Source organism: Carcharodon carcharias, chromosome 9, assembly GCF_017639515.1.
Source record: "Carcharodon carcharias isolate sCarCar2 chromosome 9, sCarCar2.pri, whole genome shotgun sequence".
NCBI lineage: Eukaryota > Metazoa > Chordata > Chondrichthyes > Lamniformes > Lamnidae > Carcharodon > Carcharodon carcharias.
Genome location: NC_054475.1, coordinates 69,811,392 through 69,833,517, shown reverse-complemented (window position 1 = coordinate 69,833,517; position 22,126 = coordinate 69,811,392). Strand labels below are relative to the sequence as shown.

At 41.9% G+C, this 22,126-nt stretch overlaps 1 protein-coding gene across 2 annotated transcripts in view; it reads left to right on the top strand.

The window, feature by feature from the left end:
- The window catches only part of kdm5ba (lysine (K)-specific demethylase 5Ba), a 311,188-nt gene that overhangs the window by 127,390 nt on the left and 161,672 nt on the right, over positions 1-22,126 (top strand). For both annotated transcript variants that reach the window (XM_041195103.1, XM_041195104.1), the window contains 3 exons: positions 948-1,067; positions 1,999-2,157; positions 21,719-21,900. In XM_041195103.1, coding sequence (XP_041051037.1) covers positions 948-1,067; positions 1,999-2,157; positions 21,719-21,900 — 461 coding nt within the window. The remainder of the gene's footprint in view (positions 1-947; positions 1,068-1,998; positions 2,158-21,718; positions 21,901-22,126) is intronic.

Here is a 22,126-nt window from a genome sequence, read left to right as displayed (position 1 = left end):
CAACAAGACTGCCTTCAAAACAAGCTGGTTCACAACTTTTTTTTTCCTTTCTCCCATGTGATTGCATTTTTGTCTCCCAGCTTTTCATTAATTAAAGTGCTTTGCAGTCCAACATAAACAACTCCTCACTTACTGTATAGGTCAGGTGATTTCTTGGAAGAGACCTGCTTGTTGACCAAGGTGAATTTGTGACTTTTTTTGAAAACAAAATCCCAGGTTAGCATCCACATGTCCAGATCCATGTTCTTCCATTTTGTAAAAGAAAACTTCAGTCTTGAGAGATGATTCTAACAACATGTTGTATTCCCATGCTAGGATAAGTGGCTAGCTCTTGTATCCTTTCCAAATATTTCATTTCAGTAAGTACTCCCTAGAGCAAGAGAAATCACACTTGTGCCTAACACTGTCTATCAGGATCAGGGTGCATTTGTAGTTGAGGCATCATTCTGTGTTTATGCATGGATATGAAAAATCAGGAAAGATGGAGATTCGGAAAGCAGAATTTGGTCAATTTGCATATAGACTATCATTTTATATAGACTATCGTTGTAGGTGGCTGGTCAGGTGACAACTGCTTTAGAAGACTGACTGAAATGCACAGGGAAGCATTACAGGCAGATGAGTAATACCTCTTTCCACACTATTGAAATCAAATTACAAGCTGTCAAATCCACTTCTTTGTGAAAGGAGTTAGTGTATTTGAACTATTGACCTTAAGTCTGTTCATTTTCTCTTGTTTTGTTCAGTACTGTAAAGAACTGACTCTGATTTGACCTGACTTGGACATTTCTAATCAAGGGAATCACCTTGAAACATTATTCTGTCTTAACATTGTGTGCAATTTTGAAATCTTGTGTTCTTGTAAGACTATATCTGTAGCAGCAGTTAGTCACATTAGAATACCACCATGAGTTCAGAGCATACTGAGCACTTTTTCTTTATTCTAGGAGTGTAGCAAACCTCAAGAAGCTTTTGGGTTTGAGCAAGCCCCAAGGGATTACACATTGCGTGCATTTGGAGAAATGGCAGATGCCTTTAAATCAGACTACTTTAATATGCCAGTTCACGTGAGTATGCTTCAGACTTAGGACATTTCTTGAACTTGATACTCAAATCTATTCTAAGTATAACTTTATTTGCTTTGATCCAAAATGATCAGAAAAAAGTTCAATTCCTTAATGGACATTTTATGGCCTAGTGATCAAGCATTGAAATTTAACAATATTATAGTACTGATAATAAAGCTGGATGTGAATGAGACCGCCTGTGTATTGTATTTGATAAACTAATATCCTGTTTGCCATTTCTGATCCCATGGCGCTATTCAACGAGCAGGGCTGTTCCAGTGCCCTGGCCAATATTTGTCCATTCAGCAGTATCATGAAAGGAGCAATGATCTGGCCACCCATCTCTCTGGTGTCCCTGTGTCCTCGCTGTTGATTTTCACTACAGTACAATGGTGTCTGCAATTCAAAAAATAATTCATTGGCTGTAAAGTATTTTGATCGCTTGAGGTCAGAAAAGGGGCTTTGTAAATGCAAGCTGCTGTTTGATCCTGTGCTGGCTGTTGGTGTCCATTGTGAAGTAGGTTTGGACTTTTTCAGCCCCTTTCCTAGAGGATGTTAGGAAACAGAAATTGTCACTGATGCATTGAGCTCTTCTGAGGTTATTGTTGAATTGGGAGGGCTTTATTCTGCATTTAACCTGTATTCTACCCAACATGGGAGCAGTGGATGCCAACAAAATTGATGCCTAAACAAAACATGTTCCATTTGTCAGTTTCATCAGTACAATAGATCATTAGGGAAATATAAAACAAACCAAAAGTGATTTGTTAAATTAAGTAAACAAATTGACTCAGTCATCCTGCCTTTTAGCAAGGCAGTAGATGCATTCTAATGTAAAGAATTCCCCACAATCTCATTTTAGTTCTGATTAGTTATTTTCTTCTCTTCTTGCTTCTCCATCCCCAAATGTACATAATGTGTAAAAACGCAGATGGTTCCAACAGAACTGGTGGAAAAGGAGTTCTGGCGCTTGGTTAGTACCATTGAAGAAGATGTTACTGTGGAATATGGAGCTGACATTGCCTCAAAAGAATTTGGTAGTGGCTTCCCCATCAAAAATGGGAAAATTAAACTGCGACCTGATGAACAGGTAAGGTTCCAAATTAAATGTGTATGATGGTATCTGGGAAAATCCATTCTGGTCTTTAAATGATTGCCACTAATAATTGCCTGGAATTTTTGCAGGGATTCTCCAATGCCTTTCCAAACATTAGCAGAACTGCATGAGAAATAGTAAAGATGGCTGGTTACACAATTTTTGCCCAAGTTATGGCAGGAAATCATTTGAACCTGTAGAAATTCTACTCCAGTGTTTCCAGTTGTTTTCCTTTCAAGCCTTTAATAAATTATTTTGAGTTCAAATTGTGGTTAACCAGGCTAGCTGTAGACACCACCAGACTTTGGAATTGCATTTGTCCCTTGTTGATCTAGCTGATCTACAACGGCAGAAGGTTCTACAGTTGCTGTAGGCACTCATAGATCTCAGAAAAAATTGTCAGGTCTCAGGGTTCTGATCACTGTTCACTGACCCCAGCTGGAAGCGTGACTGGATGTTGGTGAGCTCCAGACCTGCTGTACAATATGCATCAGTTCACATAACCAGCTAACTTGCTCTTTAAAAGTCATGTGAATAAAGACATGGATGAAGCATTAGAGAGGACTAATGGAGGGTAATCTTTCTTAGGAGGGGAGGGAGAAATTTGGAGAATTGCTAACTAAATGGAAGTTTATTCTGCAATTGATTTTATTATGGTATGAATGTCTTAAACCAGTTAAGATGCTTGGTTTTATCTTTTTTCAAAAATCAAGCAACTTATGTTGCAGTTTCCAAATTGCATATTTCAGTGCTCTAAGCTACCAAGGTTTATTGCCACCAATAAGTCATCTAAGTAATTGCAAACATAGACAGATTTTTTTTAAAAACTACAAGGTAAAATGAAGTGTGGAAATAGCATGCAGTAAAGTTGATTTAATTCCTGCCACATTGTTAGATGGTGAATGTGTGGCAGCTTTCAGCTCTCAAATTGCCAGATGTATTAAAATTAATTAACATGCCATGTTGGGATTTGAACTAGTCATCTCCAGGTTGCAGGTTCAGTACCATAATCACTAGCGTAAGTACTCCAGTACAAGGAAGTAATTCCTCATACACTTGACACAAGAATATATTACTTGAACATGAATATATTAGTGGTAGAGCACTACACGTGACTGAACACAGAACTGTTAATTGTTAGATGCAAAGGCAATGCAATTTACAATCTACAAATAAAACTGGTGTGAAAGCTTATGTTAAAAATGGTGTTAGATTCAGGGGTGGAAACAAAGGCTTAACTGGAAGAACAAAACATTATTGGTAAAGCATATTGTTTTACAAGAGTCTGTGATAATCAATTCCCCAAGGCTGAACCAGAAGGAAATTTTTGGAAATCTAGCTCACATTCTTGGCTCAGTGCCAGAAGCTGGCCAGCACTTATTAACAGCTGTGTTTCTAGAAATCCCACAATTGCTTTGGGGTATACTCCACCTCTCCCTCCCATCCAAGTAAAGTACAAAAGGTAGTTATTAAAGCCCCGCTCCAATGGCATAACCAAAACCAATGAGACACTGACAGTAGATGAGCGCAGCAATATACATTAATACCAGTGCCACTTCCTGGATACACTCCCCATGGTCATTTAAAACATCAACCACTTAACACTTGCTTAATACTACAATGTATCATATACAGACTACTCCAAATGTAATATGTTAACATTTAACTAAAGAATTCCTATTTTAAAAGAAAATTAACACTTGTTTGAGCTTTAGTCTTGGCTGCACACTTGCCCATAAGTCAGAAAGTTGTGGGTCCAATCGCACTCCAAAGACTTGAGTCGATAATCTGAACTGATACAATCTGAAGTGCTGTGTTTCCAATGGGATGATAAAACAGAAGCCATCTCTGCTGGGTGTTAAATCCCATGGCACAATTACGGCACAGGAGCCCTGGTGTCCAGCCAGAAGTTGCCTCTCAATGAACACTACTAAAACAGATTAGCTCCTCATTTTCTCCTCACTGTTTGTGGGACCTTGCTATATGCAAATTGCTAGTTGCTTAACTTCAAAACAATTAATTGACTGAGGCACTTGGGACATCCTGAGGATGTGAATGACACAAAATGAATGCAGTTACTGGAATATACAGCACAGAAATGGGCCAATCGGGCCAACTAACTGTGGTGTTTACACTCCATATGAATCTTCCATTCCATCTGCCTCATCAGTGTATCAGTGTATTGCCTTCTGTCATGTACTCATCCAGTTTCCTTTTGTTAATACACAAACTATTTGCCCCAACCAGTTCCTGTGTTAGCAAGTTTTGACATTCTAACCGTTGAATCAAGAAATTTCTCTTTATTTCCCAGTTGGATTAGTTAATAGCGATCTCATATTGATGGTCCCAAGTTTTCGATTTTCCCACAAGTGGAAACACTCTACATGTTCTCTGTCCAATCATCATATAGATTGGACAAATCAAATTGGCAAAGGTAGCCTTGATGATGAGTTCATGTAGTATGTTTGGGACAGTTTCTTAGAACACTGCCTTCTGGAACCGACCAGGGTACTGGCTACTTTAAACCTGGTCATGAGGTGGGATTAATTAAGGATCTCATAGTAAAGGATTCTGTAGGCAAGAGTGATCATAACATGATAGAATTTCACATTGTTTGAGGTGAGAAATTTGGGTCTGAAACTAGTGTCTTAAACGAGTAAAAGGTGTGAAGACAGAGTTGGTTACAATGGAGTGGAAAATAGGTCAAAAGGTAAGATGGTAGAGAAGCAGTGGCAGATGTTTAAGGAGATATTTCATAACTCTCAACAAAGATAAAGTCTTTTTCACTTGAATATATAAGAAGGATGCATCATCCGTGGCTAACTAAGGAAGTTAAGGATGTATCAACTTAAAAGAAATGGTGAACAATGCTGCAAAGATTCGTGGTAGGCCAGAGGATTCAGAAAATTTTAGAAACCAGCAGAGGATGATGAAAAAAACTGAAGGAGAAATTAGAATTTGTGAGTAAACTAGCAATAAATATAAAAACGATAAGAGCTTCAATGAATATATAAAAATGAAGAGGATAGCTAACGTGAGCGTTGGTCCCTTTGAGAATCAGACTGGGGAATTAATAATGGGAAACAGGACAAATCCACCCCAGCCAATTACTGCCCCATCAGTTTACTCTCGATCATCAGCAAAGTGATGGAAGGTGCTGTTGACAGTGCTATCAAGCAACACTTACTCAGCAATAAACTGCTCACTGGTGCTCAGATTGGGTTCCACCAGGGCCACTCAGCTTACCTTATTAAAGCCTTAGTCCATACTTGAACAAAAGAACTGAACTCAGAAGGTGAGGTGAGAATGACTGCTCTTAACATCAAGGGAGCATTTGACCAAATGTGGCATCTAGGAGCGCCAGCAAATCTGGAGTCAGTGGGAATCAGGGAGAGAACTCGCCACTGATTAAAGTCATACCTAGCACAAAGGAAGATGGTTTATGGTTGTTGGAGGTCAAACATCTCAGTCCCAGGGCACCACTGCAGGAGTTCCTCAGCAATAAACTGCTCATGGTAGTGTCCTAGGCCCAACCATGTTCAGCTGCTTCATCAATGACCTTCGCCCCATCATATCGTCAGAAGTGGCGATGTTCACTGGTGCTGAACATTGCACATTCATGACTCAGATACTGAAGCAGCTCGAGCCTTATGCAGCAAGACCTCAACAACATTTGGGCTTGGGCTGACAAGTGGTAAACAACATTTGCAACATAAAAGTGACAGGCAATGACCATCAGCAACAAGAGAGAATCAAACCATCTCCCCATGACATTCAATGGCATTATCATTGCTGAATCCCCCACCACCATTGAATCCTGGAGGTTACCATTGATGAGAAACTGAACTGGACCATTCATGCAAACACTGTGGCTATAAGAGCAGTTCAGAGGCTGGGAATTCTGCAGCGATTAACTCACCACCTGACTCCCCAAAGCCTGTCCATCCTCTACAAAGCACAATTCAGGAGTGTGAATACTCCCCACTTTCCTGGATGAGGCAGCTCCATCAAGAAGTATGACATCATCCAGGACAAAGCAGCCTGCTTGATTGGCACCCAGTCCACCACTCAACATCCACTCCCTTCACCACCAAAGCACAGTGGCAGCAGTGTACCACATACAAGATGCACTGCAGGAACTCACCAAGGCTTCTTCAACAGCACCTTCCAAACCCACAACCTCTACTGCCTACAAGGACAAGGGTAGCAAATTCATGGGAGCACCACCACCTGCCAATTCCTCTCCAAGCTATGCTTGGAACTAAGTTGCCATTCCTTCACAAAAAGCATTCCAATAATAAAGAAGAAAATCAAGGGGCAAAAGAGAGGAACTTAAAGCAGTTGCTATCGTTAGAGAAGAAATACTAGGTAAACTAATGGGACTGAGGGCTGACAAGTCTTCTGGACCTGATGGCCTGCATTCTAGGGTATTAAAAGAATTGGCTGCAAAGACCGTAGATACATCGGTTGTAATCTTCCAAAATTCACTAGATTCTGGAGTGGTCCCTATCGATTGGAAAACCACAAATATAACACATCTATGCAAGAAAGGAAACTAGAGGCCAGTTGGCTGAATCTTTGTGGGAAAATGCTGGAATCCATTGTTAAGGGAGTAGTAGCAGGCTGCCTAGAAAATAGGAATACAATCATGCAGAGTCAACATAATTTTGTGAAAGGTACCCGATGAGATGCCACATAAAAGTTTACTACAAGTACACGTGTATACCTTTTATTGTTTGCTTACGGCTGAAGCAGCCAGTGTATGTTCACAGCCATTGTGTTGGAAAAGATCACGAAGATACACTTCCTATATTCATCCAGATGTTTGACTGTTGCGTATGCGTGACTGGTTGCTGATGTAAGAAAAATAGATAGCAAAGAAACAGTTCTAGGTCTCCATGACTATTTGTTATGTTTTTAATGACAGGCCTTACTGGAGCCTCGTGGTGTTAGGGGTACTATAATAACATAGATAGAGGATTGGCTAACTAATAGGAACCAGAATCATGATAAATGGGTCATTTTCAGGTTGACAAACTAACTGGTATGGGTGCCCCATAGATCAGTGTCAGGGCCTTAAATATTTGCAATCTATTTTAATGACTTGGATGAAGGGAGCAAGTGTATTTCTGCCAAATTTGCTGGCGATACAAAGATGGGTAGGAAAGCAAATTATGAGAAGGATACTAAGAGGAGGAAGGCAAAGGGAATGTTGGCCTTTACTGCAAGGAGGATAGAGAATAGATGTGTTATATTTGTGGTTTTCCAATCGATAGGGACCACTCCAGAATCTAAGGAGAGATATATTTGGATTGGAAGGAGGTTCACTAGGCTGATTCCTGCAGCGAAGTGTTATCTTATGATGAAAGGTTGAGCAGGTTGGACCTATACTCATTGGAGTTAGAAGAATGATATACTAAATGGGTCAACAAACGAGGCTTTATGGATTGAGCTTAGAAATAAAAAAAAGGGCAGTCACACTACTGGGAGTATACGACAGACTCCCAAATAGTGAAAGGGAGATAGAAGAACAAATATGTAGGCAAATTTCTGCTTGTAAGAACAAGAGGGCAATAATAGTAGGAGACTTCAACTATTCTAATATCAACTCGGATTCAAACAATATAAGCACTGAGCGAGAAAAATTCATGCAGTGTGTCCAGGAAAATCTTTTCAACCAATTAGTGACAAACCCAACGAGAGGAGATGCAATTCTAGATCAAATCTTGGGGAACGAAGAAGGGCAAGTGGGTGAAGTGACAGTTGGCGACCATATCGGGGACAGTGATCACAATTCAGTTAGATTTAGCATTACCATGGAAAAGGACAGAGATAAGGCAGGAGTAAAAGTCTTGAACTGGAGGAAGGCAAATTTTGCAGAAATTAGAAGGGACTTGGCTGAGGTGGACTGGACAGCACTGCTGGAGGATAAAACAGTGGAAAACCAGCACCAAAAAGCGAGATCTTAATTGTACAAAGTAGACATGTCCCCTACAAAAATAAGAGTGGTACTGCCAAATCTAGACCTCCCTAGTTGTCTAGAGGAATACAGGGGAAGATCAAACAGCAAAAGAAAGCGTATGATAGGCACAAAGAACTGCAGATAGCCTAGACGAATATAGGAAGCGCAGGGACGAAGTACAAAAGGAAATAAGGAAATCAAAGAGAGGGCATGAAAAAAGATGAGCAAGTAAAGCTAAAGATAATCCAAAGATGTTTAACCAATACATTAATGCTAAAAGGTTAGTTAAGGAAAAAGTGGGACCTATCAGAGATGATGATGGAAACTTGTGTGTAGATGCAGAAGCTGTGGGAAGGGTTTTGAATGAATATTTTGTCTCCGTATTTACAAAGGAAAGGGAGGATGTAGATGTAGTAGTCCGGGAGGAACACTGCGGGATATTGGACGGGATGGTCATAAAGAGAGAGGAAGTACTCGAAGGGTTGAAATCCTTGAAAGTTGATAAGTCACCAGGGCCAGATGGATTGTTTCCAAGGCTGCTGAAGAAAGTCAGGGAGGAGATAGCAGATGCTCTGAAGATGATTTTCCAATCTTCACTAGATACAGGGGAGGTACCGGAGGATTGAAGAAATGCAAACGCAGTTCCATTGTTTAAAAAGGGATCAAAGGAAATGCCAAACAATTGTAGGCCAGTTAGTCTTACGTTGGTGGTGAGCAAATTAGTAGAATCAATCCTGAGAGATAGGATTAACTGTCATGTGGAGAGGCATGGACTAGCCAGGGATAGTCAGCATGGATTTGTTAAAGGAAGGTCTTGTCTCACAAATTTGATTGAATTCTTTGAGGAAGTGACAAGAAGGGTTGACGAAGGTAGTGCAGTGAATGTTGTGTGCGTGGATTTTAGCAAGGCATTTGACAAGGTCCCACATGGCAGATTGATCAAGAAAGTAAAATCCCATGGGATTCAGGGTAATGTGGCAAACTGGATAAAAGGTTGGCTTTGTAACAGGAAACAAAGGGTATTGTTTGATGGATGCCCTTGCGAATGGAAAGTTGTCTCAAGTGGTGTTCCACAGGGCTCGGTGTTGGGACCCTTGCCGTTTGTGTTATATATTAACAATTTGGACGTGAACGTGGGGGGCACGGTTGGGAAATTTGCAGATGACACAAAGATTGGCCGAGTAATGGATAGTGTAGAGGATAGCCATAATCTCCAAAACGATATAGATGGGTTGGTGGAGTGGGCGGTAAAGTGGCAGATGGATTTTAACATAGAGAAGTGTGAGATCATACATTTAGGGATGTCAAACAGTTACAGGGATTAAAAAATAAATGGGAATATACTAAGAAGGGTAGATGAAGTGAGAGATCTTGCCGTACAAGTACACAGGTCCCTGAAGGCAGCAGTTCAAGTAGACAGGATTGTAGAGAAGGCATATGGAATGCTTCCCTTCATTGGCAGAGGTATAGAATATAAAAGTAAGGATATAATGTTGAAATTGTATAAAACACTGGTGAGGCCTCAACTGGAGTATTGTACCCAGTTCTGGTCACCACATTACAGGAGGGACGTAATAGATCTGGAGAGTGCAGAGGAGGTTTACAAGAATGTTGCCAGGGTTAGAAAAGTGTAGCTACGAGGCGAGATTGGATAGGTTGGGGTTATTTTCCTTAGAACAAAGGCTGGGAGGTGACTTGATTGAGGTGTTCAAAATTATGAGGGGAATAGATAGAGTGGACAGGATAAAATTGTTTCCCTTGGTGGAGAATTCTAAACCAGGGGAAAAAGATTCAAGATAGGTGGCACAGGGTGTAAGGGGGACATGAGGAAGAACTTTTTAATGCAGTGGGTAATGGGTGTCTGGAATTCGCTGCCCAAGTTGGTGGTAGAAGCAGAAACTTTAAACTCTTTTAAAAGGTACCTGGATCTGCACCTTAAGTGCTTTAAGCTGCAGAGCTATGGGCCGGGTGCAGGAAGGTGGGATTAGAAAGGGCACCTGGATGTCCTCGGGCTGGCATGGACAAGATGGGCCGAATGGCCTCCTGTGTTGTAACTTTTCTATGGTTCTAATGGGAGGTGATCTTATTGAAGCATGTAAGATCCTAAGGGGGCTTGGCAAGGTAGATGCTTTCGAGATGTTTCTCCTCATGTGGGAACCTAGAACCAGGAGACATGGTTTCCATATAAGGGATCTCCATTTAAGGAGATGAGAAGGAATTTCCTCCCAGAGGGTCAATCATCTTTTGGAATTCTCTACCCCAGAGGGCAGTAGAGGCTGGGTCAATGAATATATTCAAGGCTGAGTTAGACAGATTTTTGATCTACAAGGGAGTCCAGGGTTATGGAGAGCGGACAGGAAAGTGGACTCTATCAAATCAGCCATGATCTTATTAAATGGCAGAAGCCTTAAGGAAGGTGATAACATTTTTAAGAGCAGATCATGCTACGTGGTCTGACTTACAAGCCAGTCCAATCCATTTTATGTGGAGGGCTCTCAATCGCCTTTGAAATGTAACAAACTACAATACTGTAATCCAATTTGAGAAAGTTCAGTAATAAAATCAGATGTACCTATCTGCAATGACTCAGGCAATCTCAGCCCTGACAGTCTCAGCTGAGTTAACCTTAGTGATTCCTACTCATATCTGGAGTTTGCTGCCCAAGTTTGGAGCGCTGTCCCACAGATTAGCTGAGCAAAGCTTGATTAAGCTATAACTGAATATCTGCCAACACCCCAGGCTTATGCCTCACTATCTCTGAGTATATTTTGTTCCAAAGTGTTAAACATCAGAAGCACAGAATATATTCTGTCTGGACTTCACTGTCCACCATCATGAGTGACTTAGTGCTGTCGCTGGCTAAGCCTTAAAGGGCATAACTATGGACCTGCAGCAGATGGCAAGGGAAGCAATTATCTTGGCCTGGGCCTCCTTCACCCTACCTGTTGCAGACAGATTGATAGGAGTGAAGACAAATGTGTCAACAGTGAAGATATTATGTGGAGTGTGTTATGATCCCAGCTGATGTTACTTCTGCACAAGCCTGATCACAGGTTGCAGCCTGGCTTGATAGCTCCTAACTTTTATATTTTTGTTTAGATACGTAGAGACTCCTGTGAACAGAGTCACAGGAGTCAGCTGATGAACTTTTAACAAAAGAATAAAACATTTATTAAACATGAAAATATGAACTATATTATAATACTCTTCACCCACAACCATACTTTGCAGATATATACACATTTGTAAGGGTAACACAATTTACAAAAGCTCTTATACTCTAATATGCACAGTAAGTACACAGTCCAAGTAACCCAATAGGCAACCTGTGGTCAGACACACGACACTCCGAAACCAAGCGACAGATGCCACCCCAAACAGATGCTATGGATCTCTCATTAACTCCTCCTCCCAGATGCTTGTCATACCGTGAATGTTTCCAATCTCCACTCTCCAAGAACTCACTTTGGAATCTTCTCATAAACTGTCACTTTCTCTCAGGTGCCTTCCACAAGGGTCCACTTCCAGGGTTTTGAACTCTCCTTCCGATGTTCCTCTCCCCTGGGTTCACCAAATGCATCAAAGCTTTCTTCCATGCATTCTCTCTCACTGACTCAGCCATCAACAGTATACCACTGTTTCACACACCAATAGCAAAGAGTTACAGACCTTCAGTCGTCTCTTTGGACCTTCCGGTCCCTCGCTTAAAATCTGCTTCCTGCAACTTTTCTTCCTTTAAGCTTGAAGCTTGGCACCTTCCTCTGCTCCTCACTCTTTTTTCATTTAACAGGACCTTTTCCATGCTCCTGTCCTTCCTTTGACTAGGAGATCTTCTTGGGACTTTCTCCTGTTCCATGACCCTAGATTTGGGAACTTTGTTGTTTAGTTTCTTGGAGGGAACTTGCTTCTGCTGGCAACTGCTTCCAACTGAACTCAAAGCTGCTTCTAATTTTCCCTGTCTGTGTGTTCGTTTGTGTGTGTCGGTCCTGCCTCTCTCGACCCCTGTTGCTAGGCAACAACCGTTTTTTTCTACTCTTGTGTTTGCTTTAACTTCTCCCAAGAGTCATAAAACTTAATAGAAATGCAGGTATATAAACAGCTTTAGACCTGTTGTCTCCCTCAAAAATGAAACTAAATCCCAGGTTTCATCTTTTAAAGTGAAACTAAAACTCAACTTGACCTTTTCTGTTCGCACGCATACAGAAATACAAATCAAACTTAAGCTTTAAAACTAAAACTCATCCCCTCATCCCTAACACCTACAAATATAACTTACGTAAGCTGTCTCTATTTTCTAACGAGTGATACCACTATCATGCTAAAATGGATATACTGCCAGCCAAAATCTGGGTATCCATGAGGCATTATGGGCTATAAAGAGCAGAGTTATATATCAGCATAATCTGTAGCTATGTGGCTGAGCACATCCCCCAGTCCTTGTTCACCATGAAGACAGTAAACTAAACATGGCATAATGTGGAGAGTAGAAGGATGTGTCAGGAGTAGCACTGGACACGTCCTAAGATGAGATATCAACGTGGTGAAGCTACTTGTCTGGCAAAAGCAGAAAACTATAGACAGAGCTAAGCGATCCTACAACAAACAAATCAGAATATAATTCTGTGGTCTGACCATATCCAGTCGAGAATGTGGGTGGACAACCAGGCAACTAACAGGAAACAAAAGCTCCATGAGCATCCTTGTCCTAGAGCCCAGCACAAAAGGCAATATCTGCATAGATTTTAGCACAGAATCACAGAATTGTTATAGCACAAAAGGAGGGTATTCAACCTGTCATCTGCACTAGCTCTCTGAATGAGCAAAGCACCGAGTGCCATTCCCCAACCTCCCCCTAAACTTATACATTCTTTTCAAATAATAACCCAATTCCCTTTTGAATGCCTCATTTGAAACACGCTGTTCCTTTAACAAATCCATGTTGGCTTTCTTTAATTAACCTGCATTTGCCCAAGTGAATATTAATTCTGTCCTGAAATATTGTTTCTAGAAGTTTTCCCACTGCTAAAGTTAAACTGAGTAGCCTGTAGTTGCTGGGCTTATTTTGAGGGTGTAACATTTGTAATTCTCCAGCCCTCTGGCACCACCCGTGAGTCCAAGGAAGATTGAAAATTATGGACAACACCTCTGCAGTTTCCACTCTCGCCTCCCCCAGTATCCTTGGATGCATCTGGTCCTGGTGCTTATCAACTTTTAAGTACAGACAGCCTTTCCAAAACCACCTTATCAGTTTGAAACCCTTCTAGTGCCTGAATTACCACATATTTCACCATGAGCTGGGCAGCATCATCTTGGTAGATGAAGGTTAAAGTGAATACTCTGCATCCTTATGAGGTTTCCAACAGCATAAATGTTATTGTTTAGCCAATTTGGTTCACTCCCCATACGTTTAAGAAGCAACTGAATGTATTGGGTGCCAGTACAGCTAGAGATCCAGCTTTGGGGCTAATGTCTGAAAAGTGAGTTGAAGTAAAACATCAGCCTTAATCTTTTTGAATGACAAAGCAGTCTTACAGGGCCAAATGACCAACTCTGCCCATTTTTCATAACTGGTACATCCAGCCTTTCTCACACAGTTGTGATACCTTGTCTCAATTTTGAACATTAACTATGTTAGACACAAGAGCTGTTCATTGTATTTTGCATAACGGTTAGGCTAGCCGGTGTGGGGATTGCAGGGAGGGTGCGGGGTTCGGTGATGTGAACCTGGACTTTTAACTTTTATCCATTTGTGAGATTGTAGCTGTTGCATGCAAGGCCTGCAGGTTCAGGGATAAATGAGTGAGTAGGTGATGATGAGCCACCACCTAGAACTCTTGTTCATAAGATGTAAGGAATCCCATAATACTGTTGAATAGGGAGATCCAAGATTTTGATCCATCAATGATGATGGAATGACATTTTTTGCAAGTCAGAATTAGTTGTCTTGCGGGTACAGGACACTGGTTTGGAAGATGCTGGCAAAGCTTTAGAAAGTTTACTCAATTAAAGTGCTGTTGTCTTGTCGAGAATAGAGTCATAGAACCATTATGGCATAGGAGGGTGCCATTTGGCCTATCGAGTCCATGCCTGCTTTCTGAAGAATAATCCAATCAGCCCCATTCCCCTGCAAATTTATTACACTCAAGTGCCCATCCAATTTTTTTTGAAATCATTTCCCTCGTAGGCTGTGTGTTCCTGGTCACTGCATTTTTAATAAAATGTTTTTCCTCACATATCTCACCTATAAACCTTCAATCTGTGTTCCCTGGTCCTAGTACTGTCAGCTAATTCAAGCAGCTAGAAACAGAAAATAGGAGCAGGAGTAAGTAATTCGGTCATTTGAGCCTGCTCTGCCATTCAATATGATCGTGGCTGGTCATCTAGCTCAATGCCATCCTCCCGTGCTCTCCCCATACCCCTTGATGCACTTAGAAATCTATTTCCTTATTAAATATATTCAGTGACTTGGCCTCAACAGCCTTATGTGGTAGAGAATTCTACAGGGTCACCACCCTCTGAGTGAAGAAGTTTCTCCTCGTCTCAGCCCTAAATGGCCTACCCCATATCCTGAGTTTGTGACCCCTTGTTCTCGACTTGCCCCCACCCGCCCCACAAGCCAGAGGAAACATCATCCCTGCATCCAGTCTGTTCAGCCCTGTCAGAATTTTATATGTTCAATGAGATCCCCTCTTATTCTTCTAAACGCCAATGAATACAAGTTTAGTCGATCGAATCTCTCCTCATACAACAATCCTGTCATCCCAGGAATCATTCTGGTGAATCTGCGCTACAATCCCTCTATGGCAAGTATATCTTTTCTCAGGTAAGGAGACCAAAAGTGCACACAATACTCCAGGTGTGGTCTCACCAAGGCCCTGTACAGCTGCAGTAAGACATCCTTGCTCCTGTACTCAAACCCTCTTGCAATGAAGGACAACATACCATTTGCCTTCCTCACTGCTTGCACACCTGCATGCTTGCTTTCAGTGATTGCTGTACAACGACACAAAGGTCCCTTTGTACATCAGCATCCCCCAGTCTATCACCATTTAAATAATACTCTGCCATTCTGTTTTTCCTACCAAAGTGGATAACTTCACACACTGGTGTCACATCTGAGGCCACAAAAACGTCTATTTGTTCCCCTTACGATAGAATCCCCTATCCCTATTGCTCTGCTACTCTTTTTTTTTTCTCTTCCCACTGTCCCCCACCTCGCCTACCTGAGCCACTCATGGTGCCAGGGACTTGGCTCTTTGCTGCATTCCTGTGAGGAACCATCTTCCTAGCAGTATCCAAAACAGAAAATCTGTTGGAGAGGGAGATGGACCAGGGGACTCCTGTACTACCTGCCCGATACTTTTACTCTGTCTGGCGGTGACCCATCCCTTTGCAAGGATCCTGTGCACTCTTTACCTGCGCTGTGACCACCTCACTGTACATGCTATCCACAAAGATCTCAGTCTTGTGGATGCTCCACAGTGACTCCAGCCCCAGCTCCAGCTCCGAAACATGGATTTCGAGTAGCAGCAGCTGGAGGCACTTACTGCACACATGGTCGCTCTGGACACTGCAAGTGGCCCTGACTTCCCATGTCACACAGGAGGAGCATTGTGTAGCTGAGCTGCCCTGTCTTGACTTACCCTTAAATTACTCCCTCTACTTTTATTTCCTCTAGTTTAAGGAACATTAAGGACAGTAGAAATAGTCACCAGATCCTACTTACCAAGACCGCCACTCCTCTCGCACTGGCTCCCAGTCCCGTTCTGGTCTTGGGTTTGGTTCCCCTTGCTCTTTAAGGCCTCTGCTCGTCTCGTGTTATCAAATGTCAAAAGCAAGAAGCACCTCTTTTGCTTCATCCCCTAACTCCTAGCACTTTATTCTAAATCGCACTAAGTTGCCTGGCTTTATATGCTCCCAAGACAAAGGCTAGCTGACCCAGTTACCAAGGAACCAGTTTCAGTTGTTTTAATTAACTAAGCCCAGCTGCTCATCCAGTGGCGACCTTATTAGAACCCTGCTTATGGCTGGAAACTTTTGAATTTAAACTGTAGATTTTAGTTAATTTTTAAAAAAATTCATTCACAGGATGTGTGCTTCGCCAACTGGGCCAGCATTTATTGCCCATCCCTAGTTGCCCTTGAGAAGGTGGTGGTGAGCTGCCTTCTTGAACCATTGCAGTCCATGTGGTGTTAGGAAGGGAGTTCCAGGATTTTGACCGAACTACAAACAAAATTAGATTTTTACAAAAGATTTTTTTTTTAATTAAAACTCCTTACTCATCATCCACCAGCATCTATTTAATAACCAGTCAACTTACGGGACTCCTGTGACGTCACTTTTAGATTTTATCTGTAAACCCATGGCTCTCTCTGAACTACCACTGCTTTATGGGCTTCCCATGTAGCAAAGTCAGATCCAGCTAATAGAGGCTGTGAAAAGGTAGATAATGAAAGGATCACCTAATTCCCTCTTCATCAAATTCCCTCACTCACTAAATTCCAACTTAAGCTTTCTAATGTAACCCAAAGCAGCACTCCAGTACAGCCAACCTGGTAATGCTCCTCTCAAGGATCCTCACATCCTTCCTAAAGTGTGGTGACCAGAATTGGATGCGACATTTTACTTTGGCCTGAACAGAGAATGACACAGTTCAGCCTAATGACCCTGCTTTTGTACTTAATGTGTTTATTCATGTAGCCCCAGATCCCATATGCTTTGTTAACTACTCTCATAGAAACAAGGAACAGGAGTAGGCCATTCGGTCCTTCGAGCCCCCTCTGCCATTCATTATGATCATGGCTGATCATCCAACTCAATATCCTGCACCCGCTTTCTCCCCAAATCCTTTGATCCCTTTCGCCCCAAGAGCTATATCTAACTCCTTCTTGAAAGCATACAATGTTTTGGTCTCAACTACTTTCTATGGTAATGAATTCCACAGGCTCACCACTCTGGGTGAAGAAATTTCTCCTCATCTCAGTCCTAAATGGTCTACCCCATATCCTCAGACTGTGATCCCTGGTTCTGGACTTCCCCACCATCGGGAACATGCTTCCTGTCTACCCTGTCTAGCCTTGTTAGAATTTTACAAGTTTCTTTCTTCTGAACTCCAGCGAATATAATCCTAATCAACTCAATCTCTCCTCATATATCAGTCCTGCCATCCCAGGAATCAGTCTGGTAAACCTTCACTGCGCTCCCTCTATAGCAAGTACATCCTTCCTTAGATAAGGAGACCAAAACTGCACACAATATTCCAGGTGTGGTCTCACCAAGGCCCTGTACAATTGTAGCAGGACATCGCTGTTCCTGTACTTGAATCCTCTGGCTATGAAGGCCAACATACCATTTGCCTTCTTTACCGTCAGCTGCACCTGCATACTTACCTTCAGCGACTCGTGTACAAGGACACCCAGGTCTCGCAGCACATTCCCCTCTCTCAATTTATAGCCATTCAGATAATAACCTGCCTTCCTGTCTTTGCTACCAAAATGGATAACCTCACATTTATCCACGTTATATTGCATCTGCCATGCATCTTCCCACTCACTCAGCTTGTCCAAATCACACTGAAGCATCTCTGCATCCTCCTCACAGCTCACCCTCCCACCCAGCTTTGTGTCATCTGCAAATTTGGAGATATTACATTTAATTTCCTCATCTAAATCATTAATATATATTGTGAATAACTGGGGTCCCAGCACCAATCCCTGTGGTACCCCAGTAGTCACTGCCTGCCATTTGGGAAAGACCAGTTTATTCCTACCCTTTGTTTCCTGTCTGCCAACCAATTTTCTATCTCTCAATACACTACCCCCAATCCCATGCACTTTAATTTTACACACCAATCTCTTATGTGGGACTTTGTCGAAAGCCTTCTGAAAGTCCAAATAAACCACATCCACTGGGTCCCCCTCATCAACTCTACTGGTTACATCCTCGAAAAATTCCAGTAGATTTGTCAAGCACGATTTTCCCTTTCGTAAATCCATGCTGACTCCGACCGATTCTGCCACTGTTTTCCACGTGCTCAGCTATTAAATCTTTTATAATGGACTCTAGAATTTTCTCCATTACCGACGTCAGGCTGACTGGTCTATAATTCCCTGCTTTCTCTCTGCCTCCCTTTTTAAACAGTGGGGTTACATTAGCTACCCTCCAATCTGTACGAACTGTTCCAGAGTCTATAGAATCTCGGAAGATGACCACCAATGCATCTACTATTTCTAGGGCCATTTCCTTAAGTACTCAGGGATGTGAATTATCAGGCCCCGGGAATTTATCGGCTTCAATCCCATCAATTTCCCCAACACCATTTCCCTACTAATACTGATTTCTTTCAGTTCCTCCCTCTCACTAAACCCTGTGTTCCCCAATATTTCTGGTATGTTATTTGTGTCCTCCTTTGTGAAGACAGAACCAAAGTATGCATTTAGTTGGTCAGCCATTTCTTTGCTCCCCATTATAAATTCCCCTGTTTCTGACTGTAAGGGACCTACATTTGTCTTCACCATACCTATAGAAACTTTTACAGTCAGTTTTTATGTTCCCTGCAAGCTTACTTTCGTACTCTATTTTCCCCTTCTTAATCAATTCCTTGTCCTCCTTTGCTGAATTCTAAACTGTTCCCAGACTCAGGTCTGTTGTTTTTTCTGACCAATTTGTATGCGTCTTCCTTGCATCTAATACTATCTCTAATTTCCCTTGTAAGCCATGGTTTGGCCACCTTTCCTGTTTTACTTTTGTGCCAGATATATCCTGCCACCTTGAAGATCTATGCACATGAATTCTTTTGTAAATGCGGGCTGGTTGAATATATCTTTACTACGCCTATCACGTCGGCTGTATCTCCCAACAATTGGCTAATCGAATCAAACAACATATTGTTCCAATTGGGCAGTGTACAGATCATACTCAAACAGCCCATGCTCGCAAAACCCAGAACAAAACATCTAATGTTAGATGTGATTCCACGATTGGGCAGCACTTGCTGAACCATCCTGAGTGTGCTAATAGCTAGACCAGTTTAAGATATTCAGCCGAACTCCTAACTTTGGCTCATGTATTCTCGCTAGAAGCAACACACGCTCATACACAGAGATCTGTTCTCTGCAAACACAAAGTATATGTTCAAGCCTTGAATTACCCTGAAGCATGGAGAGCCTGACATCTCAGCCAATTAGAGTTGACTTGCAGTATCAATTGTCGTGATTGTTTGAAATTTGGCATTCTCGCGTTTGAGCAGATGAGTGCAAGACAAAAAGCTTTGGTAATATGTCTCTCTTTTCAGCAACACACTATGGTTCTTTCACATCCCTGATTTTCTTGCAGATATCCTCTTCCATCTTTCTCTCCCTGTTTGGAGGTCTATAGAATACCCCCAGTCGTATGCTTCTCAACTCTAATCCAATTAATTGCCTTTTCTCCCTTGAGGACACACTCTCTTTCCAACAATACATTGTTTCCCCTAAACAGCCCCGCCCCTGCTGTTTTCCTTCCCTATCATTTTTTGAACATTTGTGTCCTTGAATATTAATCTCTTAGTCCTCACCATTTTTAAGTCACGTTTCTATATTGCCAATACATCATATTCTCACATGGCTGTTTATGCTTGTAGAAGAACAATCATATTCACCACACTTTGAGCATTTACACACATGCATTGTAAAGGTGTCTTTGTATACCCTGTAGTCATCCTTACTGCTGCTATCTAATATGGTACATTTCCTGCTCTAGAACTGTCTACTACGCACCCTCCTTTATGTATCTTATTCCTCTTTTCCTCCTGTGAATATAGTTTAAATCCTCCCCAACTGCACTAATGAACCTCCCCACGAGGACTTTGGTCTCAGTCTTGTTGAGGTACATCCATCCCTGTTGGATATACCCCAGATCTGGTCCCAACGCCCCAAGAATGTGAATCCCTCTGTCCTCCTTGTACCTCATACCACATGTTGATCCCCTCTATCTTCCTATTTCTACATTCAGGTTTATGGCTCACACCCTTCCCCCTGCTGAATATTCTGTACCCTCTCCATGATGTCCTATATCTGGGCACCAGGGAGGCAACACATCATACAGGATTCTCAATAGCAGTTACAGAATTGCCTATCTGGTGCTCTAGCTATGAAACCTCCTATTATGACAGCATTTTCACACTCTGGTGTACCCTCCTGTGCAGTCCTTGTTCATTGGTGCCATGGTGTGCACTCCTTCAAGGTGCCATCACACCCAGAAGTCTCCAGAGCTGCATACTGGTTTGAGAATGGCGTGCACCCTGAAAACTGCTGCATCTCCTGCCTCCCTACTCTTCTGGATGACCACCCATCTACTATCCTGAACTCTTACTGCCTGTGGGGTGACCACCCCATTGGAACATACAGTTCCTCCCATCCTTCCTAATGCTCTCTAGTGATTCCAGCTGCCCCTGTAGCTGAGAAATCCTGAGTCTGAGCTCGAACAGCTACAGGCGTTTTTAAATTATTCATTCATAGGTTGTGGCCAGCATTTATTGCCAATCCCTAATTGCCCTTGTTCATTTTTAAGAATTAACCACATTGCTGTGGGTCTGGAGTTACATGTAGGCCAGACCAGGTAAGGATGGCAGATTTCCTTCCCTAAAGGACATTAGTGAACCAGATGTGCTTTTATGATAATCGATAATGGTTCCATGGTCATCATTAGACTTTTAATTCCAAACATTTATTGAATTCAAATTCTATCATCTGCCGTGATTTGAACCTGGGTCCCCAGAGCATTACCCTGGGTCTCTGGATTATCAGTCCAGTGACAATACCACTATGCCGCTGCCACTACCTCCCCCCTCCTATACAAGAGATCCTGCAGTTCCCACATGGCATAGGAATTGTAAGCAACAGGTGTCAGCTGCCCATCCATGATCTAAGAAAAAAATCTCTGTTCCCTCTTTAATTATCTTTAATGATCTTTAGTATCTCCTAAAAACTATAAATTTTAATTAATTTCTCTGGACCTCTTGTAGACGGAAACATTTTAATCATCCACACAGACCAGAGTGCAAAATCTTGTGTTTGGCTCAGTACCATACTACAGGTTCAGTTCTGATGACAACAATGCAAGTTGTGTCCAAGCCTGAATTAGTGCAGAGAAGAACCATGGGGTTAATCTCTGATGTCAAAGCATCAGAAAGTTAAGTGTCTTCTTCCTTGAAAGGAAGTAAATAAGATTGGGGGCATAGGAAAGTTTAATTCAGAGTACTGTTTCAAGTCATAAGACAAGGGCACATGATTGACAATTAGAATGATCTTTCAGGTGAAGCAGTGGAGGTGATAACCTAGGCCGTTGAAAAGACAGCTATAAGTTGTCTTGGAATGGGATAATGGGTTCCAGTGGAAGGATGGGCCACTTGGTTGGCTACAATGAAATAATTTAGTGGTTGGCTATTGAGAGGTTGAATCTACATTTAGAGCTAAGAAATAGTGACGATATTAAGATGCATTCTGTAGAAGAGATATTGTTGCCATTTGAAATTTGTCCAGTTGTAACCTGGTATTTGGAGTCAAATGTAATCACTGCAGTTCTGAAGTGCATTTTTGTGTCTTTTACTTGCAGGAGTACTTTGATTCAGGATGGAATTTAAACAATATGCCTGTGCTGGAACCTTCAGTTCTTACACATGTTAGTGCTGATATCTGTGGGATGAAGTTACCATGGCTCTACGTAGGGATGTGCTTCTCTTCTTTCTGCTGGCACATTGAGGATCACTGGAGCTACTCAATCAATTATCTGCATTGGTGAGAGACGGCCATTAACATAAATAGTCAAGACTTTGGTCATTACAGTTCAACTTATTTTCGAAGAGACAAATGCATAGGTACCATAGACTTGCTGCAGAGCTATGCACCTTGAATGTTATACATTCAGTCTTGGTTACACTTGAACTACAGACCAGAAGGTTTCTATTTTCATTGCTCAAAAATTATCTATTAGGTGGAATGCAGAGTCACAGAATACATTGCC